Below are 19,868 nucleotides of genomic sequence, written 5' to 3'. Positions count from 1 at the left end.
CCCATAGCTCTGTGTGCTTTTATTGTGTAAAAAAAACGATTTGATACATATGCAAATTAACCGGAGATGAGTCCTGTCCCTGACTCCTCTCACATACAGGACTCCTCTCAGGTTAAATTTGCATATGTATCAAACCGTTTTTTTACACAATAAAAGCACACAGAGCTATGGGGGACTGGGTATAGCGGATGTGCTGGCGGCCATCTAGCAACCAATGTCCTCAGCTCTATACACAAAATCCTGGTGACAGGTTCCCTTTAAATGATGATGGCAGAAGCTCAGGATGGGTGGGGGTCAGACACCTGCTGATCAGTTGATAGGAGAGGATGCGGTGATGAGCACTGCGGCCTCCCTCCCAGCACAGCGCCGCACATTGTATAGTGGCTGTGCATGGTGTTGCAGTCCAGGCCCATTCATTTCAATGGGACTGAGCTGCGCAGAGGCCACGCGACCAATCATCGTGACATCACTGGTCTAGGACGAGTCCGCTGCGTTTGCCGGAGCACCATGGCCTCTTCAGCTGATCGGCGGTGGGGGTGCCGGCAGTTAAAACCCCCGGATTTGGTCTTGATGATCTATACCAGGGAGGGGCAAGCTGAGGCTCTTCAGCCGTTGAAAAAACTACAACTCCCAGCATGCCCAGACTGCCGACAGCTATCAGCCTTACAGCAGGGCATGGTGGGAATTGTAGTTTTACAACAGCTGGAGGGCCGCAGGTTGGCCCCCCCTGATCGATGCTGAAGATACAACTATATTATTTCATATTAATATTCCACTCGTGTGTGTGGAATTTGGGGGCTGTAGGGCAGTACTTTGAGAATTGATGTAAACGCTCACAAGACACATTTCTATACCCGGCACGGCTAAGTAATTGGTCTCGAGGTAACACACGCACAGGTAAGGTAATTTAGAACACGGACCCTCCCCCGCTTCAAATTCAATAACAGCATATGCTGGCGATTAGCAGAATGAATGACCCCGGATACCTGACATGAGCGTTACAGTATTTCTTGGCATATTCCGTCCACGTTCCGAATAGTCTGGGGAACAGTCCATCGATCTGCATATAAAGCTGGGAAGAAGGGGGGACATCCTCTGTAAATATCATTCACTTGTAACTGGGAGTTTTATTTTTTATTTTTTTTAAGGTCGCTAAGAAACTGAAAATCCTGTGCAGCCATGAGAAGAAGGAGAGAAGAGGAGGGGAGGGGGGCGAAGAAGAAGGGCTGCTGCAAAGTCACTTACCTCCTCGGGTCTTCCGAGCGCCGGCGTCCCGGTGAGAAGAAGGGCTCTTGTCGCTTTCTGGACAATCGGCAGCAGAAGTTTGCTCCGAGAAGCGTTTCGTGATTTCATGTAGTGAGACTCGTCGACTAGAACTACTCTGAAGTGCTGCTTATACAGGGCGTCGATCAGCGTCTTAGCGTCGGCGGTTAATAGGCCGTACCCCAAAACCGTCACTTTGCAAGTGGATATCCTCCTGAGCACAGAATGGAAGCCATAGTTAGAGCCTCGCTGATGTCAGGAATACATGTGATAACCCCTGGAAATGGATACTCAGCAATAGTAGTGTGAAAATAACTGTAGTGCAGTAAAAGATCTTTGCTTGCTGTCAGTGAATAGAAAGATTTTAACTTTTTACCTGTAGAGGAGGAACCCAGTAATGTGACAATCACATAGGTCACAACTTGCTACTTGGAAAAATGTTCTGTAACAAGCCATGTACCCGTGAAACCATGACTGATACTCAACCTTTGGAAGAAAATAATGGAAGCTTCCATTCATTGACAGCAATCAGAGATTTCCACCAGCAGAATAGTGAGTGCAGCTCTGGAGTATAATACAGGATAAAACTCTGGATCAGTACAGGATCAGTAATGTATGTACACAGTGACTGCACCAGCAGAATAGTGAGTGCAGCTCTGGAGTATAATACAGGATATAACTCAGGATCAGTACAGGATCAGTAATGTATGTACACAGTGACTGTACCAGCAGAATAGTGAGTGCAGCTCTGGAGTATAATACATACGTATAAAACAGGACACAAGGATACATCTAGGTTGCATTAATGGATCCTTCACTGGAGATGTGAACCTAGCCTAAAATTTTGGGGTGGTCATTTAGGCCTGATAATTACCCAACATCTGTCTTGTTCTCAATGACTGTTATGTCCTCTGGTCCCAGCTCCGGGATCCACTTCTCCATTTCCTCAATCCATGGATACTTCAAGGAGGAGGGAACAACAATGAGCAGCGGCCATTCTTCACGGTAGCAAAAAGCCACGGCAATCGCCTGGAGAGTTTTCCCGAGGCCCATCTGAAAAATATACACATTCACTTCAATTGTCTGAGTTGTTGGGGGCTCCGTCTCTTAAACTAGGACTTTCAACTTATCTACTTCTCTTCCTCACATGAAAAAAAAAAATTAATTAAATTTAATCCCTGATCCTGAAAACAGACTAGTCAGGACTAGTGTTGAGCGAACTTCTGTTTTAAGTTCGGCGTCTAAAGTTCGGCTTCCGGTTAGCGAAGAATCCCGATATGGATTCCGAATTCCGTTGTGGTCCGTGGTAGCGGAATCAATAATGGCCAATTATTGATTCCGCTACCACGGACCACAACGGAATTCGGAATCTATATCGGGATTCTTCGCTAACCGGAAGCCGAACTTTAGACGCCAAACTTAAAACAGAAGTTCGCTCAACACTAGTCAGGACTGACACGATAGATAACTTTAAGTGGAACTCCACCCCAAAAACAGTTTTGCTTAGAGGTTCACTTAATCTCCTGAGGCGCAGTTTTATTAATTTATTGGGTAAAATGTCAATGACAGGAGGGAATCTTTTTACTACTATTTTTTCAATACCGAAAATAAGGATTCACTTTCCTACAGGCTCCAGAGCTGAAATCTTTCTGTGTTTTCTGCTTGTTCAATGGCTTAATCTGGTGATTTACACTCTAGGAATTGCAGCCTTTATACCAGGGTACGGTACAATAAACTGGTGTTGGTAACCAAACTGTGAAATTTCATTATAGCTCAGCTTACCTGTTATGGGTGTGTCTGACAACAATAAAAAAAAAAAAAAAACTGTAGCATTATGAATGCAGCTCTGGAGTATAACACAGGATATAACTCAGGATCAGTACAGGTTAAGTAATGTATGTACACAGTGACCCCACCAGCAGAAAAGTGAGTGCAGCTCTGGAGTATAACACAGGATATAACTCAGGATCAGTACAGGATAAGTAATGTAATGCATGTATACAGTGACTGCACCAGCAGAAAAGTGAGTTCAGCTCTGGAGTATAATACTGGATGTAACTCAGGATCAGTACAGGATAAGTAATGAATGTACACAGTGACTGCACCAGCAGAATAGTGAGTGCAGCTCTGGAGTATAATACAGGATGTAACTCAGGATAAGTAATGTAATGTATGTACAGTCGTGGCCAAAAGTTTTGAGAATGACACAAATATTAGTTTTCACAAAGTTTGCTGCTAAACTGCTTTTAGATCTTTGTTTCAGTTGTTTCTGTGATGTAGTGAAATATAATTACACGCACTTCATACGTTTCCAAGGCTTTTATCGACAATTACATGACATTTATGCAAAGAGTCAGTATTTGCAGTGTTGGCCCTTCTTTTTCAGGACCTCTGCAATCCGACTGGGCATGCTCTCAATCAACTTCTGGGCCAATTCCTGACTGATAGCAACCCATTCTTTCATAATCACTTCTTGGAGTTTGTCAGAATTAGTGGGTTTTTGTTTGTCCACCCGCCTCTTGAGGATTGACCACAAGTTCTCAATGAGATTAAGATCTGGGGAGTTTCCAGGCCATGGACCCAAAATGTCAACGTTTTGGTCCCCGAGCCACTTAGTTATCACTTTTGCCTTATGGCGCGGTGCTCCATCGTGCTGGAAAATGCATTGTTCTTCACCAAACGGTTGTTGGATTGTTGGAAGAAGTTGCTGTTGGAGGGTGTTTTTGTGCCATTCTTTATTCATGGCTGTTTTTGGTCAAAATTGTGAGTGAGCCCACTCCCTTGGATGAGAAGCAACCCCACACATGAATGGTCTCAGGATGCTTTACTGTTGGCATGACACAGGACTGATGGTAGCGCTCACCTTTTCTTCTCCGGACAAGCCTTTTTTCAGATGCCCCAAACAATCGGAAAGAGGCTTCATCTGAGAATCTGACTTTGCCCCAGTCCTCAGCAGTCCATTCACCATACTTTCTGCAGAAGATCAATCTGTCCCTGATGTTTTTTTTGGAGAGAAGTGGCTTCTTTGCTGCCCTTCTTGACACCAGGCCATCTTCCAAAAGTCTTGGCCTCACTGTGCGTGCAGATGCGCTCACACCTGCCTGCTGCCATTCCTGAGCAAGCTCTGCACTAGTGGCACTCCGACCCCGCAGCTGAATCCTCTTTAGGAGACGATCCTGGCGCTTGCTGGACTTTCTTGGACGCCCTGAAGCCTTCTTAACAAGAATTGAACCTCTTTCCTTGAAGTTCTTGATGATCCTATAAATTGTTGATTGAGGTGCAATCTTAGTAGCCACAATATCCTTGCCTGTGAAGCCATTTTTATGCAACGCAATGATGGCTGCACGCGTTTCTTTGCAGGTCACCATGGTTAACAATGGAAGAACAATAATTTCAAGCATCACCCTCCTTTTAACATGTCAAGTCTGCCATTTTAACCCAATCAGCCTGACATAATGATCTCCAGCCTTGTGCTCGTCAACATTCTCACCTGAGTTAACAAGATTATTACTGAAATGATCTCAGCAGGTCCTTTAATGACAGCAATGAAAGGCAGTGGAAAGGTTTTTTGGGGATTAAGTTAATTTTCATGGCAAAGAAGGACTATGCAATTCATCTGATCACTCTTCATAACCTTCTGGAGTATATGCAAATTGCTATTATAAAAACTTAAGCAGCAACTTTTCCAAAATCCAATATTTATGTAATTCTCAAAACTTTTGGCCACGACTGTACAGTAGATTATAAAGGGACCATAACATGGTGTCCAGAAGTGGCCATACCCTATATAAAGTACAAGGAGGAGGTGGCGCTATACAGATACATTTCATTGAATAACTCAGTGACTATACTACATTTTTAATTACATGCAATTACAAAAGTGTTCAGATCCAGGTGCTGGTTTGAAAAATGCTGAATATTTTTCGTAGGGCAACCCCTTTAACATCAACATGGTGCAGAATGTGGGGAAAAGAATGGGTGGAATTGCTAATCATTGTCTGTTTAAGACAAAGCCAAATATTAAATGAAAAGAAATAAGCCTGGAAACAATAGATTTTCAGAAAGCGGAACCCTCATCATCTTCCCTCCCACACAAAGTATAAATATTTGGAATAAATAATTCATACAATAAATGATGCGGCGCGTCTAATGAAATCGAGAGAAGTGATTAGACCCCTCCACGATCTCTGCTGTGATCAATACAGTGATGTGCCGCTCAATGAATAAAGTCATTAGCTATGAAAGATAATGTGCGCTGCAGACTCCGGCACATGAACGCCGCCGTGCACTGTGCGCCCTTATCTCTCTGGTCGTATTGCTGCTAGACCGCACTGTTACATGCTGATCACATCTACCAGACATGACACAGAGATGCAAAATACTTTAGGAGGTGGAAGCTACGCCAAGGGTACACAGGTAATTTCTCCCAGGTTAAGCCATTTTACATGGAGCATCCTCTAGGTTATGCCGGTCTACAGACGGCTTCCCCCAGCTTGTCATGATCTACAGGGCACAGGTTATGACTGTCCAAAAGGAGTTGTTTCCACATCAAGTAGGTTCATGGGGACCTCCTTCCCAATTTTACAGGTTCAGACGGTGCATTAGGCTACCTTCACACTCGCATTTTGGGCGGATCCAATATGGACCTGCAAAAACAAATCCATTATAATACAACCGCATGCATCCGTTATGAACTCCACTGAAAGTCAATGGAGGACGGATCCGATTTCTATTGTGCCAGATTGTGTCAGAGATCCGTCCCCATTGACTTCAATTGCATATTGTGTGCCAGGACGGATTGGCTCAGTTTCATCAAGCGCACAGCAAAACGCTGCAGGCGGCCTCCAGAGCGGAATGGAGACAGATCGGAGGCAAACTGATGCATTCTGAGCGGATCCTTTTCCATTCAGAATTCATTAGGGCAAAACTGGACCGCTTTTGAGAGCCCTGAATGGATCTCACAAACGGAAAGCCAAAGTATCCTTAGGCTACATTCACATTTGCGTTTTCCTTTTCGGTATTGAGATCCGTCATAGGATCTCAAAATCCGAGGAAAACGCTTCTGTTTTGTCCCCATTCATTGTCCATGGGGACAAAACTGAACTAAACGGAACGGAGGGCACTAGAATGCATTGCGTTCACGCACACAAAAGCACTGCAAGCAGCGCTTTTGGGTGCATTAAGGGAGACAGAGCAAGACTGATTCAGCATGAAATACAATGTAAGTCAATGATGCTGGATGCATTTTCTCTGACAAAAAAAAGAAAACGGATCCGCACTCATTGACTTACAATGGTTTTAGTTCTGGATCCATCTCAGTCATTTTACAGATGATACAACTGGATCCTTTCTGAACGCATGCAGATGGTTGTATTATTGACCAGATGCGTTTTTCCTGATCCCCTGATAGATCCAGCAAAGACATAGATGTGAAAGTACCCTTATCCTGGGCCAAAGGGAACTTTGTCCATGTTATGCAGGAAGATTCATCCGGGTTATGCTGGTCCACAGGGAGCTTTGTCAACGTTATGAAGGTTTGAATGGTTCTTCATTCCAGTGACTCTGGTCCACAGGGAGATTTGTCAACGTTATGAAGGTTTGAATGGTTCTTCATTCCAGTGACTGATCCACAGGGAGCTTTGTCAACGTTATGAAGGTTTGAATGGTTCTTCATTCCAGTGACTGATCCACAGGGAGCTTTGTCAACGTTAAGAAGGTTTGAACGGTTCTTCATTCCAGTGGCTCTGGTCCATAAGGAGCTTTGTCAACGTTATGAAGGTTTGAATGGTTCTTCATTCCAGTGACTGATCCACAGGGAGCTTTGTCAACGTTATGAAGGTTTGAATGGTTCTTCATTCCAGTGACTCTGGTCCACAGGGAGCTTTGTCAACGTTATGAAGGTTTGAATGGTTCTTCATTCCAGTGACTCTGGTCCACAGGGAGCTTTGTCAACATTATGAAGGTTTGAATGGTTCTTCATTCCAGTGACTGATCCACAGGGAGCTTTGTCAATGTTATGAAGATTTGAATGGTTCTTCATTCCAGTGGCTCTGGTCCACAGGGAGCTTTGTCAACGTTATGAAGGTTTGAATGGTTCTTCATTCCAGTGACTCCAGTCCACAGGGAGCTCTCTCAATGTTATGAAGGTTTGAATGGTTCTTCATTCCAGTGACTCTGGTCCATAAGGAGCTTTGTCAACGTTATGAAGGTTCACAGGGAGCTTCTTCCAGGTTATGCAGGTTCACATGGTTCTTCATCCCAGTTACCTTGGCCCAGAGGGTGCTTCGTCCAGGCTATGAAAGCTCACAGAGAGCTTCTTCCAGGTCGCGTCCGTCCACACTGATTTTCTTCTTGATTACAAAAGTTTAGAAGAGCCTTCTTCCAGGTTACCCAGGTTCACAGCTGTGCACTGCAAATCAAATTTTGCAGCAATACAGGCGCATGCTAACCATGAGTGCTTGCAGATTTGGAAATAGGAGACTACGAGATGAATTTGAAGACTTTACCCTTAAAATGTTTGTCTCATCTGACTGCTGCACGTCTACGGCCCTCTCACCCCTGGCTCCCACCCATCAGCTGCTCTCACCAAAGAAAGGTGTGTGCAGTCGAAATGGACATGAAACCTTGAAATGCATGCTCACTATAAGTCTACCAGACCGATAGTCACTCTTTGCAGCAGTTTTTACTCTGCTTCATAGAGTGGTGACTGTGACGTCTGGACAACAATATAGGGAATATGGTAAGGAGGAAGCAGTCGTACTGCACTTATTTTTGGGACCACCCTAACAAGTCCATAGTGGTTTTGACCATTTTCCAAGGATGAGTAAAACTTTGCCTAAAAGCTTTTACCAGAAAAGGTCGACCCAAGAACTTCTTTTAGATGGAAAACGTATATTTTAGAGGGCAATGATCGTCAAAGTAAAAAGACAATCAGAGAAATGTGTCCCGTCAGAGCTCTGCATTGTAGACACATCCTCCTGATATCAAGACATCACTTGAGGTCAAATGGCCTATAAAGCCTTCTTCAATTGAAATGTCACCTGCTAATCTTCTAAAGGTTAAGCTGCAAAATTATTTTTGTTCTCAAACTTTAGCTTTAGGGCTCCAAAACTGCAATGTGCAAATGTTATTTAAGGTGTTTGGTAATAAAGTGAAAGGCATTAATGCACGGGCGTAACAAAAAAGGGGTTGCCTCATTTCAGCATATAGTATGTATTATGTAAATAAAGTTAATACAAGCCACTTATTCATGTATTATTATCCATATTGCTTCCTTTGATGGCTGGATTCATTTTTCCACCATATTATACACTGCATGTTTCCAGGTTTAAGACCACCCTGCAAACCAGCAGTGGTGGTCGTGCTTGCACACTAAAGGGAAAAAAAATATGTTTTGAGCCGCGCGACGGGGAGATGCTGTGGCGGCCGTGCGGGGAGCCAGAGCAACACGGGTGCCGAGCAAGTATAAAGCCTCATGCAGACGTCCGTGAAACAAGGTCCGTGAGATACCGGACTGGCATTGCAGGAGCGCGCGGCATCATTGGTTGCTATGACACCGTGCGCTCCTGCAATGCCAGTCCGGTATCTCACTGACCATGTTCCACGGACGTCTGCATGAGGCTTAACCTGTATGAGGTGCCTGGGCATTAGGGGGTCATTAAAGGGGTTGGATAACCACTTTAATTTGGAGCTTCCTCTAAGTTATGCCTGTTTCATGAAGAGATTCTCCCAAGTTACTCCAGTTCACAGGGAGAGTCGTCAAAGTTGGGCTACTTTCACACCTATGGCGTGTATTTGGGCAGGCTGTTCCAGTAGAGAACAGGCTGACAGAATTCTGCTGGATGCAACCGCAATGCCCGCTGGCCTTATTAAGTATAAATGGGACCCGGCAGATATCTAGCCACATTCCAGCAAAAATGCCAAGAATTGGCTGGGCACAAACCTCTGCATGCTGCGGTTTGTGTAAGGCCGATTCTCGACATTTTCTGCTCGATCAGGCGGCAAAATCTCAGTGCCGCAGGTGTGAAAGTAGCCTTACTCCAATTGATGGGGAGTCTCTTCAAAACGAGGCCACTACCAAGGGAGCAGTTTCCAAGTTACTCCAGTTCATGGGGATTCTCTTCGAAGTGAGGTTCACAGGGAGCGGCTTTCAAATTACGTCAGTTCGCAGGGAGTCTCTTCAAAGTGAGGCCAGTTCATGGGCAGGAGCTCCCAAGTTATATCGGTTTACAAGAAACATCTCCCAAGTTTTGCCAGTATGTGAGGAGTTTCTCCTCCGAAGTTCCTCCGAAGGAAGGGGCTTCTTCATAGCTTCTTCACAGTAACACTGGTTCACAGAAGCATCCTCTGGGATACTATGGTTCACAGGGAGTGTGACGGTATAGATATCAAAATAAATGTAGATAGTAAAATAGGTGAAGACCCACCTGACATTTTTGTGGCTGGATATAAAATCGTTCATGTCTTATTCCCAAAACCTGAACACAAAGTCTGTCTAACCAAAACCAGGGGAGCAGAACAACTTCACTCAGACAATAGATTACCCATCATAAACCCTATCTTAGCATTAGATGTGTCCACAGGGCCCTTAGACCTGGTAGAGTAATTAGAAAGGTCAGGTAGAACATACTATGAACTGCACAAGGGGTCATGTATCAAAATCCATACAGACGAATACTGGACATAATCCATAACTTGGCCGTGTGCTGCTCATGATTGACATTAGGCCACCTACCGGCATCACCTTTGTTAACATCACCTCAATCAGAGCTCTGCAAGATGTGGCAATTAAAGGACGCATCCTGTACTGTCTCTAACCCCTCCATGTTTGATATGCACGTGTGCGTAACTTTCTGAGGGTTGGATGAAAGTGGTATGACGTCGACAAGAAAATATATCAGATTCTGAGCCAAGAACTGACCTCATAAAAGTCCAATAGCATACACAGGCTACTTTCACACTTGCACTTTACTTTCCGCTATTGAGAACCGCCATAGGATCTTAATAGCGGGGGGGAAAACGATTCTTTTTTTGTCCCCATTCATTGTCAATGGGGACAAAACTGAATTGAAGGGAACGGAGTGCACCAGAATGCATTCCGCTACGTTTGGTTGCGTCCCCATCGTGGACAGAATAACACTGCAAGCAGCATTTTTCTGCCCGCGATGTGGTGTGGAGCAAGACGGGTCCGTCATGACTGACAATTTAAGTCAATGGGGACGGAACGGTTTTCTCTGACACAATAGAAAACTGTGGGGGATTGGGTCAGCACAACCCGTATGTAGGTGCACATCACTATGGCGAAATACATATACAAACGGAAAATGCAAATGTGATCGCACTCTACATCCAGCATTCTGCCCTGCCTCCATGCTGGATGAGACATTGGTGTACATTTTGGCCAAAGCGTAATAAGCCACTCACCACGTCAAGGTCGTCTCATTTGAGTGGTCCCTAACACTAGTTCCCACCTGTTCATGGGCCATGACAGCCACACAAAGTCCACGGAATGCAGGTCAGCGTGCAAGCCAAGCACACTCTGCTTTTAACCCCGTCCGGTGCCATTACAGCTTTCATCGGATCCAGGGATGCAAGTACCAACATGCATGCTGAGCCCACCATATACTTCTCCTGGAGCCAAATGGCTACTGGTAGGTTCTATATAAGCAGACTCAGTTTTATACCGACTTTAAAACCAGCCTCCAGGACAGATTGACTGGTCAGGTGTGCATGACTCCAAGGAGATCGCCACGCCTCCAATATAAACTACAAAGAGAAAATGTGGGGGGTTGGGTCAGCACAACCCGTATGTAGGTGCACATCACAATAGAAAACTGATCCATCCCCCATTGACTTTCAATAGTGTTCATGACGGATCCGTCTTGGCTATGTTAAAGATAATACAACCGGATCCGTTCAGAACAGATGCAGACGGTTGTATTATCAGTAACGGAAGCGTTTTTGCTGATCCATGATGGATCCAGCAAAAACGCTGGTGTGAAAGTAGCCTGAGCCTCTCCCAGACATCAGATGCATAGGGCTAGTGGTGGAATCTACAGTCCTTCTTAAGGAGTGTGTGTCCCTATAGCTTTGTAATTTCTTTGGGGGACAACTCGTTTGATGAACTGGCTGATGTCCTACTACCACTAGGCAACCGGACATCTACCATGTCGTAATGTATTTAGCTCCGTTTCTTTTATCCTTTTTTTTTTTTTCTTCAAAGTATTATGTTTTGCATTGTATTTTAATGTCATTGTATTTTCACCTTCTGATAACTATTATTCACTGTCCTTTATATATTAAAACTTCACTTTAAGAGCCTTCTTGTGTTCTAAACGATTTCACAACCTCAGAATGAGTGTTACGTACTGTATATTGGTGTATGAACCCTGTGAATTGTTAGAGAGGGTAATTGATTGGGTTTAAGGCGTCTTGTCCACTTACGGATACTTTCACACTAGGGTTTTTCTTTTCCAGCGCTGAGTTCAGTCCCAGGGGCTCTATACCGGAAAATAACTGATCAGTTATATCCCCATGCATTCTGATTGGAGAGTAATCCGTTCAGGATGCATCAGGATGTCTTCAGTTCAGTAAATTTGACTGATCAGGCAAAAGATAAAACCGCAGCATGCTACGGTTTTATCTCCGGCGAAAAAAACTGAATGCCGGATCAGTCCTTCCGGTCCGGTAAAAATGTGAAAAAAGATACAAGACGGATCCGTCTGTCCGCATGACAAGCGGAGAGACGGATCCGTTCTTGCAATGCGTCTCACACATGCTTACAGTCACATGCAGATCGGCGGATCCGGCGGGCAGTTCCGACTACAGAACTGCCCGCCGGATCACACTGCCGCAAGTGTGAAAGTAGCCTAACATGACAAGTAATGGCAGCTAATATCCTTAACATTTGAATGTCAGACAAAAGGGGGAAGATTTAACGTAACCTGTGGCTCAAAGTAGCAGAGTAGGAGGTGACGTTAAAATCTGGGTGACCCTTTAGTCTCACATCCAAAGTCATGATCCTGGGGGAAGGGGGGTTCATTAATAACTCTCTGTTCCCTAATTTATAACAATGGAGATCGGTTTCACTAAAGGAAGCCTAATGATAGGAGTCTGTAACTTGTCATTAGTGAGCAAAGGAAACTGGGATGCTGCGAAAATGAATTCGCCAAGTAAACTAATGCGGAGCATCACTGGAAGGGACAATGTACAGTGTCTACCACCGGACATGGCAAGAATCCAAAATGTATAATTTTTTTGTTTATTGGATTTTGCACAAACCAATCTGCAACAATTTAACACTGCTAACATTAAAATGCCAAAGTCCGAGCGTTAATAATTCAGGAGGTCTCGTGCCATGGCGAGTCGCCAACAGCTCTGGTTGCGTAATTATCCTCGGCGGCTGTGGGCTCGTCTTACGGGCCGCAGGTATCCATTGCACAGTGTGACACTATGCGGTAATACCCGATGACCAGGCGTGAAGATGAAGGGATGATTCACAATGCTCTCTCTACGGCGTAATCTTACTCTAATGAACTCGTATGTGGGAACAAAGGCTCCAATTTCTGCTCTTACAAATTTCTTCTCGGTACGGATAATTAAAGGTAAACAATCTGCCGGCGGGATCCGCACTTGAATATATTCATATGTACAGAGCCATGGAATGAATGGCGCTTTAATAATAAATAATAATAATAATATTCCAGCCCAAACAGTGGCCACGGATCCGTGATAAACCGTTATACGCGTGCGTCATGCAGTTTGTAGACTTCTTCATCAACAAAAAGAATTTATTATATTTATTTCATCTCCTATCTAAAGTCATCTGAAGTTTTACTGCCACTCGGTGCTATTGGGTCGATCCAAACTGAGGAGAAGGCGAATCAATCCGTCCATATAACAGAGGATCCCATTTACCTGCATCTCATTAATTTTTTATTTTAAAGTAATTTCTATTAACAGTTTGTAATTATACATTACACATATACAATTCTACACGCACAGAGCGGTCAGCTGCTGAGCCCCATCCATTTCAATTACCTGTCTTTACGAAATATTTAGCATCTCGCCAAATAGCACAATGAATGCCGATTTGGCAAGAATGAGGTATTAAAAGGACATGACCTACCAGTTGCCCCAATGTCGTACAACAGTAGGGCAGGGAACCATGGTCTTCAATGCCCCACCGCAGTATGGGCACCTGTATCAACGTCCTGAGAACAGAGATACAATGGCATTCAGGAAGGTTCCTGATGCGCCAGTCGGGTACATAAGTACTGATACTCCCAGCATTAATTAAAGCTGAGAACATAAGATCATTATGTACCTGGCCAGTGGCAGTACGGCCGGCTCTGAAATTTTCCTTAATGGTCTATGGCCAGTCTGCCGGAGCCCTTTAAACTAAGATTCTCTTCAGGTTGCAGTTCAGAGGGTGTGTCCTTTCTGCTGCAGCAGTTCTCTCCCTATCACAGCTCAGGGGGTGTCCCCTTTCTGCAGCAGTTCTCTCCCTATCACAGCTCAAGGGGATTGTCCTTGTTGCTGCAGCAGTTATCTCCCTATCACAGCTCAGGGGGTGTCCCCTTTCTGCAGCAGTTCTCTCCCTATCACAGCTCAAGGGGATTGTCCTTGTTGCTGAAGCTCTCTCTCTGTAACTTTCACAGCTCCTAACAGTATATACGGCTGGTGGCAGTTGTAGAATGGAAATGAGCATGTCCGACCACCTCAGTAGGTGGACATACTCCTTACTAAACAGAATTAACACCAGGGGACACTATTATAAGGACGTATAGAGAATACATCACAAAGTGGAGCTTTTTTTTTTTTTTTATTATTTAAAGTAATTCGTTTTTCAAGCTGATTTCTATTAAAATAACACTTAATGGTGGCACAACCGCTTTAACATAATCCTAAAACGGATGAACTGGGAAAGACCAGCTCCAAACTGGGGGATGTGAAGGGGAATGAGAAAGAAAAAAGAAGTAGGGTTTAAATGGGCTCACTAGGATGGAAGCTCAATGGGCAGTCTGAATACATTACATTGAGAGAAAACTTCTAATGTGTCGAGAAATAAAGACACAGTAAATGGAACAGGTCAAGAATCTCAGAAGATTGTCCTGACGTCTGCCAGGATTGCTGTCAGCATTTCATTTATCGTATACCAGTTGTGTCGCTTCTTGATGTGTGACAAGTCCAGAATATTATTCTTACAAGACATTTCCCATTAGTTACATAGTCCCAACATACTGTATTCTTAAGTGATGCACACACAAATCCACTCCCACTCAAGAATATTATTTGCCGTCTTGACTGGACCCAATATCCCCATTTCTTATAAACATAATTTTAGAATCAATTTACATTATACAAAAAATTGGGTCACTGTGTACATACATTACTTATCCTGTACTGATCCTGAGTTACATCCTGTATTATACTCCAGAGCTGCACTCACTATTCTGCTGGTGCAGTCCCTGTGTACAGACATTACATTACTTATCCTGTACTGATCCTGAGTTACATCCTGTATTATACTCCAGAGCTGCACTCACTATTCTGCTGGTGCAGTCACTGTGTACATACATTACTTACCCTGTACTGATCCTGAGTTACATCCTGTATTATTCTCCAGAGCTGCACTCACTATTCTGCTGGTGCAGTCATTGTGTACATACATTACTTATCCTGTACTGATCCTGAGTTACATCCTGTATTATACTCCAGAGCTGCACTCACTATTCTGCTGGTGGACTCACTGTGCACATACATTACATTACTTATCCTGTACTGATCCTGAGTTACATCCTGTATTATACACCAGAGCTGCACTCACTATTCTGCTGTTGGAGTCACTGTGTACATACATTACATTACTTATCCTGTACTGATCCTGAGTTACATTCTGTATTATACTCCAGAGCTGCACTCACTATTCTGCTGGTGCAGTCACTGTGTACATACATTACATTACTTATCCTGTACTGATCCTGAGTTACATCCTGTATTATACTCCAGAGCTGCACTCACTATTCTGCTGGTGCAGTCACTGTGTACATACATTACATTACTTATCCTGTACTCATCCCGAGTTACATCCTATATTATACTCCAGAGCTGTACTCACTATTCTGCTGGTGGAGCAAAACAAAGGTGAAAGAACAGCACAACTGGACCTTTAGACCAAAACCGGAATGCAACAGCCGTGGAGGGACAACAGATCCCAGCAGTCCAGGAATAACTATGCAAAATAGGAATCACAGCAGCATATGCAGTGCGTCTTTTATTGGAAGCCTTGAGTGCACACACAGACAAAATACGACGTTTCGGCTACGCAGTAGCCTTTGTCAAGTATGCGTAGCCAAAACGTTGTATTTTGTCTGTGTGTGCACTCAAGGCTTCCAATAAAAGACGCACTGGATATGCTGCTGTGATTCCTATTTTGCATCGTTATTCTGCTGGTGGAGTCACGGTGTACATACATTACTGCAGATTGGAAATAGCCACCTGCCGCTTCATGGCGTATATTTGCAACACATTGGTGGTGTGGTTAAGAGGCTGGAGCAGCGTCAGCTGAAACATATCTGACACTGCTGCAACAGATGGGATCAGAGTCTAACTCCTTAAATGAAGAGGTCAATGGTAAAAACAGCATTTAAAGGGGTTGTCCCACAAAAAATATTATACAGTTTTTAAACCAGCACCTGGATCTGAAAACGTATGTAATTGCATGTAATTAAAAAAACATTGTATAGCCACTGAGCTAGTCAATAAAATGTATCTGTATAGCGCCACCTGCTGTTTGTCCTTTGTATTATTTCTTTGTCCGACTCACTGAGATGGTCGCACATGCTCAGTTTTATCCTTCAACTGCCTCCTGAGCTGTGATAGGGAGAGCTGAGACACGCCTCCTGAGCTGTGATAGGGAGAGCTGAGACACGCCCACTGAGCTGTGATATGGAGAGCTGAGACACACCTCCTGAGCTGTGATAGGGAGAGCCGAGACACTCCCCCTGAGCTGTGATAGGGAGAGCTGAGACACGCCTCCTGAGCTGTGATAGGGAGAGCTGAGACACACCTCCTGAGCTGTGATAGGGAGAGCTGAGACACACCTCCTGAGCTGTTATAGGGAGAGCTGAGACACACCTCCTGAGCTGTGATGGGGAGAGCTGAGACACGCCTCCTGAGCTGTGATGGGGAGAGCTGAGACACACCTCCTGAGCTGTGATAGGGAGAGCTGAGACACACCTCCTGAGCTGTGATAGGGAGAGCTGAGACACTCCCCCTGAGCGGTTAGCTTGATATAAATCTAGCAGAGGAATGAATGTGGAGATCTCTGGGTCCATGTGAGGTACAGGGCAGGTTCTAGCTTTGTTAGAAAGAGATGGTCATGTACTATATGATTGCATCACCCCTTTAAGTGTTTAAAACAAAGACCCCATAGCACCGTACATTCCATATGCTATAATGGTGGTGGGCCAATGATTATGGCAGACAGAGGTCGAACAATGTAAGTAACTGAAGGATCGTCAGTTCAAGCCCTCTCGTGGATACAAGAAATATTTAAAAAAAGACAAAAACAAACTTTGAATAAAAAAGAACTAAAAAAAAAAAAAACACACAAAAATCAGCACTAAAAGATGGTAAAAATGGTTTATTTGGGGGGACAAAAACAAATGTCTTCAGGATGGACTGTAAGTGAAATAGTAAAGTCTCCTCCTGGCAGATTAAATATGATCTGGTGAAGCTCGGTGGCCGCATAGCATTTGTTTAGCTTATGCCCTCTGTAATGCAGGTGACGGGAAAGGTCTCTGGCTGCATATATTTTTAATATGTCAATACCACCGAGTGTTCAGGAGGAAGCTTATTAAAGAGCGAGCGGCAAATCAGAAGGTGCGAAGCGGAAAAAGTGCTTTACATATACTCCGCTACTTAGCATAATTCAGCTAAATTATACGTCCACCATCGACGTGTCGAGAGGATAAAAAAAAAAAATTTCTTCTTCTTTTTGCCTCTAAAAAACTGCGCTGAAAACCTCCTTATGTCACTCAAATACCTACATTTAGCACCTAAACCTGGCGGAAATTGTGTCAGCAACAACTGGATAGCAATAATTATCTTTCCATCTGAAGTGACAGGATGGATTCAAATATAGCCGAGGCGGCACAAAATACTCCAGGCGTGCCTGCCAATCGGGTGCTCTTCCTGCTAATTCCATATTCATGATGGGGGGGGGGGGGAGCAGGGGGGGGCTCGGCAGTCACCTCTGAACAAACAAGAGTAACGGGGGAGGGAGGAGAGGAACCTGAACGCTGCAAGCTGATAACCCCAATTAAATGAAATAAAACCTGAAGCAATGCAAACATAAATTGGCGATGTTGGCAGTTTTCATAGCTGTGCACTGTATAAAGGAATTTTCCATCACTGCAAGATTTCCTAAAAACCTAGGACGGGTTTAGGTCAAGTCCAAGTAGATTTTCCAACATGATGGAAGCCCACGTGAGCATCACAAAATACTGCTGGCCACGTCACTACTAACTATGGACACCTTAAAGGGTTTCCGTAACCGTGGCTGCCGCATAAAACGGGTTTTCCGATCTTAGCCATGAATGGCAAAGATGAAAATAAGCTTTAACCCCTTAAGGACTCGGCCCTATTTCACCTTACGGACCATTTTTTGCAAATCTGACCAGTGTCACTTTAAATGCTGATAACTTTAAAACACTGACTTATCCAGGCCATTCTGAGATTGTTTTTTCGTCACATATTGTACTTCATGACACTATGAAAAATGAAGTCAAAAAAATTCATTTTTATTAATAAAAAAATACCTAAATTTACCAAAAATTTGTAAAAAATTAGCAAATTTCCAAGTTTCAATTTCTCTACTTCTATAATACATAGTAATACCCCCAAAAATAGTTATTACTTTACATTCCCCAAGTTTGGATCATTTTGGGAATGATATTTTATTTTTTGGGGATGTTACAAGGCTTAGGCTGGGTTCACACGGGCGTTGCGGGAACACCCGCGATTTTTCCGCACGAGTGCAAAACATTGTAATGCGTTTTGGACTCGCGTGAGAAAAATCGCGCATGTTTGGTACCCAAACCCAAACTTCTTCACAGAAGTTCGGGCTTGGGATCGGTGTTCTGTAGATTGTATTATTTCCCCTTATAACATAGTTATAAGGGAAAATAATAGCATTCTGAATACAGAATGCATAGTAAACTAGCGCTGGAGGGGTTAAAAAAAATAATAATAATTTAACTCTCCTTAGTCCACTTGATCGCGTAGCCCGGCATCTCCTTCTGTCTCCTTTGCTGAACAGGACCTGTGGTGAGCATTCATTACAGGTAAAGGACCTTTGGTGACGTCACTCCGGTCATCACATGGTCCATCACCATGGTAAAAGATCATGTGATGGATCATGTGATGACCGGAGTGAAGTCACCAAAGGTCCTTTACCTGTACCACAGGTCCTGTTCAGCAAAGGAGACAGATGGAGATTCCGGGCCACGATCAAGTGGAATAAGGGGAGTTAAATTATTATTATTATTTTTTTAACCCCTCCAGCGCTGTTTTACTATGCATTCTGTATTCAGAATGCTATTATTTTCCCTTATAACCATGTTATAAGGGGAAATAATAATGATCGGGTCTCCATCCCGATAGTCTCCTAGCAACCGTGCGTGAAAATCGCACCGCATCCGCACTTGCTTGCGGATGCTTGCGATTTTCACGCAGCCCCATTCACTTCTATAGAGCATGCTGCGATTTTCACGCAACGCAGAAGTGATGCGTGAAAATCACCGCTCATGTGAACAGCCCCATAGAAATGAATGGGTCAGGATTCAGTGCGGGTGCAATGCGTTCACCTCACGCATCGCATCCGCGCGGAATACTCGCCCGTGTGAAAGGGGCCTTAGAAGTTTAGAAGCAAATCTTGAAATTTTTCTGAAATTTTCAAAAACCCAATTTTTAGGGACCAGTTCAGGTCTGAAGTCACTTTGCGAGGCTTACATAATAGAAACCACCCAAAAATGACCCCATTCTATTAACTACACCCCTCAAGGTATTCAAAACTGATTTTACAAACTTTGTTAACCCTTTAGGTGTTCCACAAGAATTAATGAAAAATAGAGATACAATTTCAAAATTTCACTTTTTTGGCAGATTTTCCATTTTAATAATTTTTTTCCAGTTACAAAGCAAGGGTTAACAGCCAAACCAAACTCAATATTTATGGCCCTGATTCTGTAGTTTACAGAAACACCCCATATGTGGTCGTAAACTGCTGTACGGGCACACGGCAGGGCGCAGAAGGAAAGGAATGCCATACGGTTTTTGGAAGGCAGGTTTTGCTGGACAGTTTTTTTTTACACCATGTCCCATTTGAAGCCCCCCTGATGCAACCCTAGAGTAGAAACTCCAAAAAAGTGGCCCCATTTTAGAAACTACGGGATAGGGTGGCAGTATTGTTGGTACTAGTTTAGGGTACATATGATTTTTGGTTGCTCTATATTACACTTTTTGTGAGGCAAGAAAACAAGAAATAGCTGTTTTGGCACCGTTTTTATTTTTTGTTATTTACAACATTCATCTGAGAGGTT

The 19,868-nt window shown here is 43.8% G+C and overlaps 1 protein-coding gene across 2 annotated transcripts in view; it reads right to left on the bottom strand.

The window, feature by feature from the left end:
• Positions 1–19,868, bottom strand: part of ZRANB3 (zinc finger RANBP2-type containing 3) — a 271,436-nt gene that overhangs the window by 132,405 nt on the left and 119,163 nt on the right. For both annotated transcript variants that reach the window (XM_040440742.1, XM_040440743.1), the window contains 3 exons: positions 2,138–2,316; positions 1,246–1,477; positions 987–1,072 (listed from right to left, as the gene is read on the bottom strand). In XM_040440742.1, the coding sequence (XP_040296676.1) occupies positions 987–1,072; positions 1,246–1,477; positions 2,138–2,316 (497 nt within the window). The remainder of the gene's footprint in view (positions 1–986; positions 1,073–1,245; positions 1,478–2,137; positions 2,317–19,868) is intronic.

The sequence above is a fragment of the Bufo bufo genome, chromosome 7 (assembly GCF_905171765.1).
Source record: "Bufo bufo chromosome 7, aBufBuf1.1, whole genome shotgun sequence".
Classification (NCBI taxonomy): domain Eukaryota; kingdom Metazoa; phylum Chordata; class Amphibia; order Anura; family Bufonidae; genus Bufo; species Bufo bufo.
This window is presented reverse-complemented; position numbering and strand designations above follow the sequence as displayed.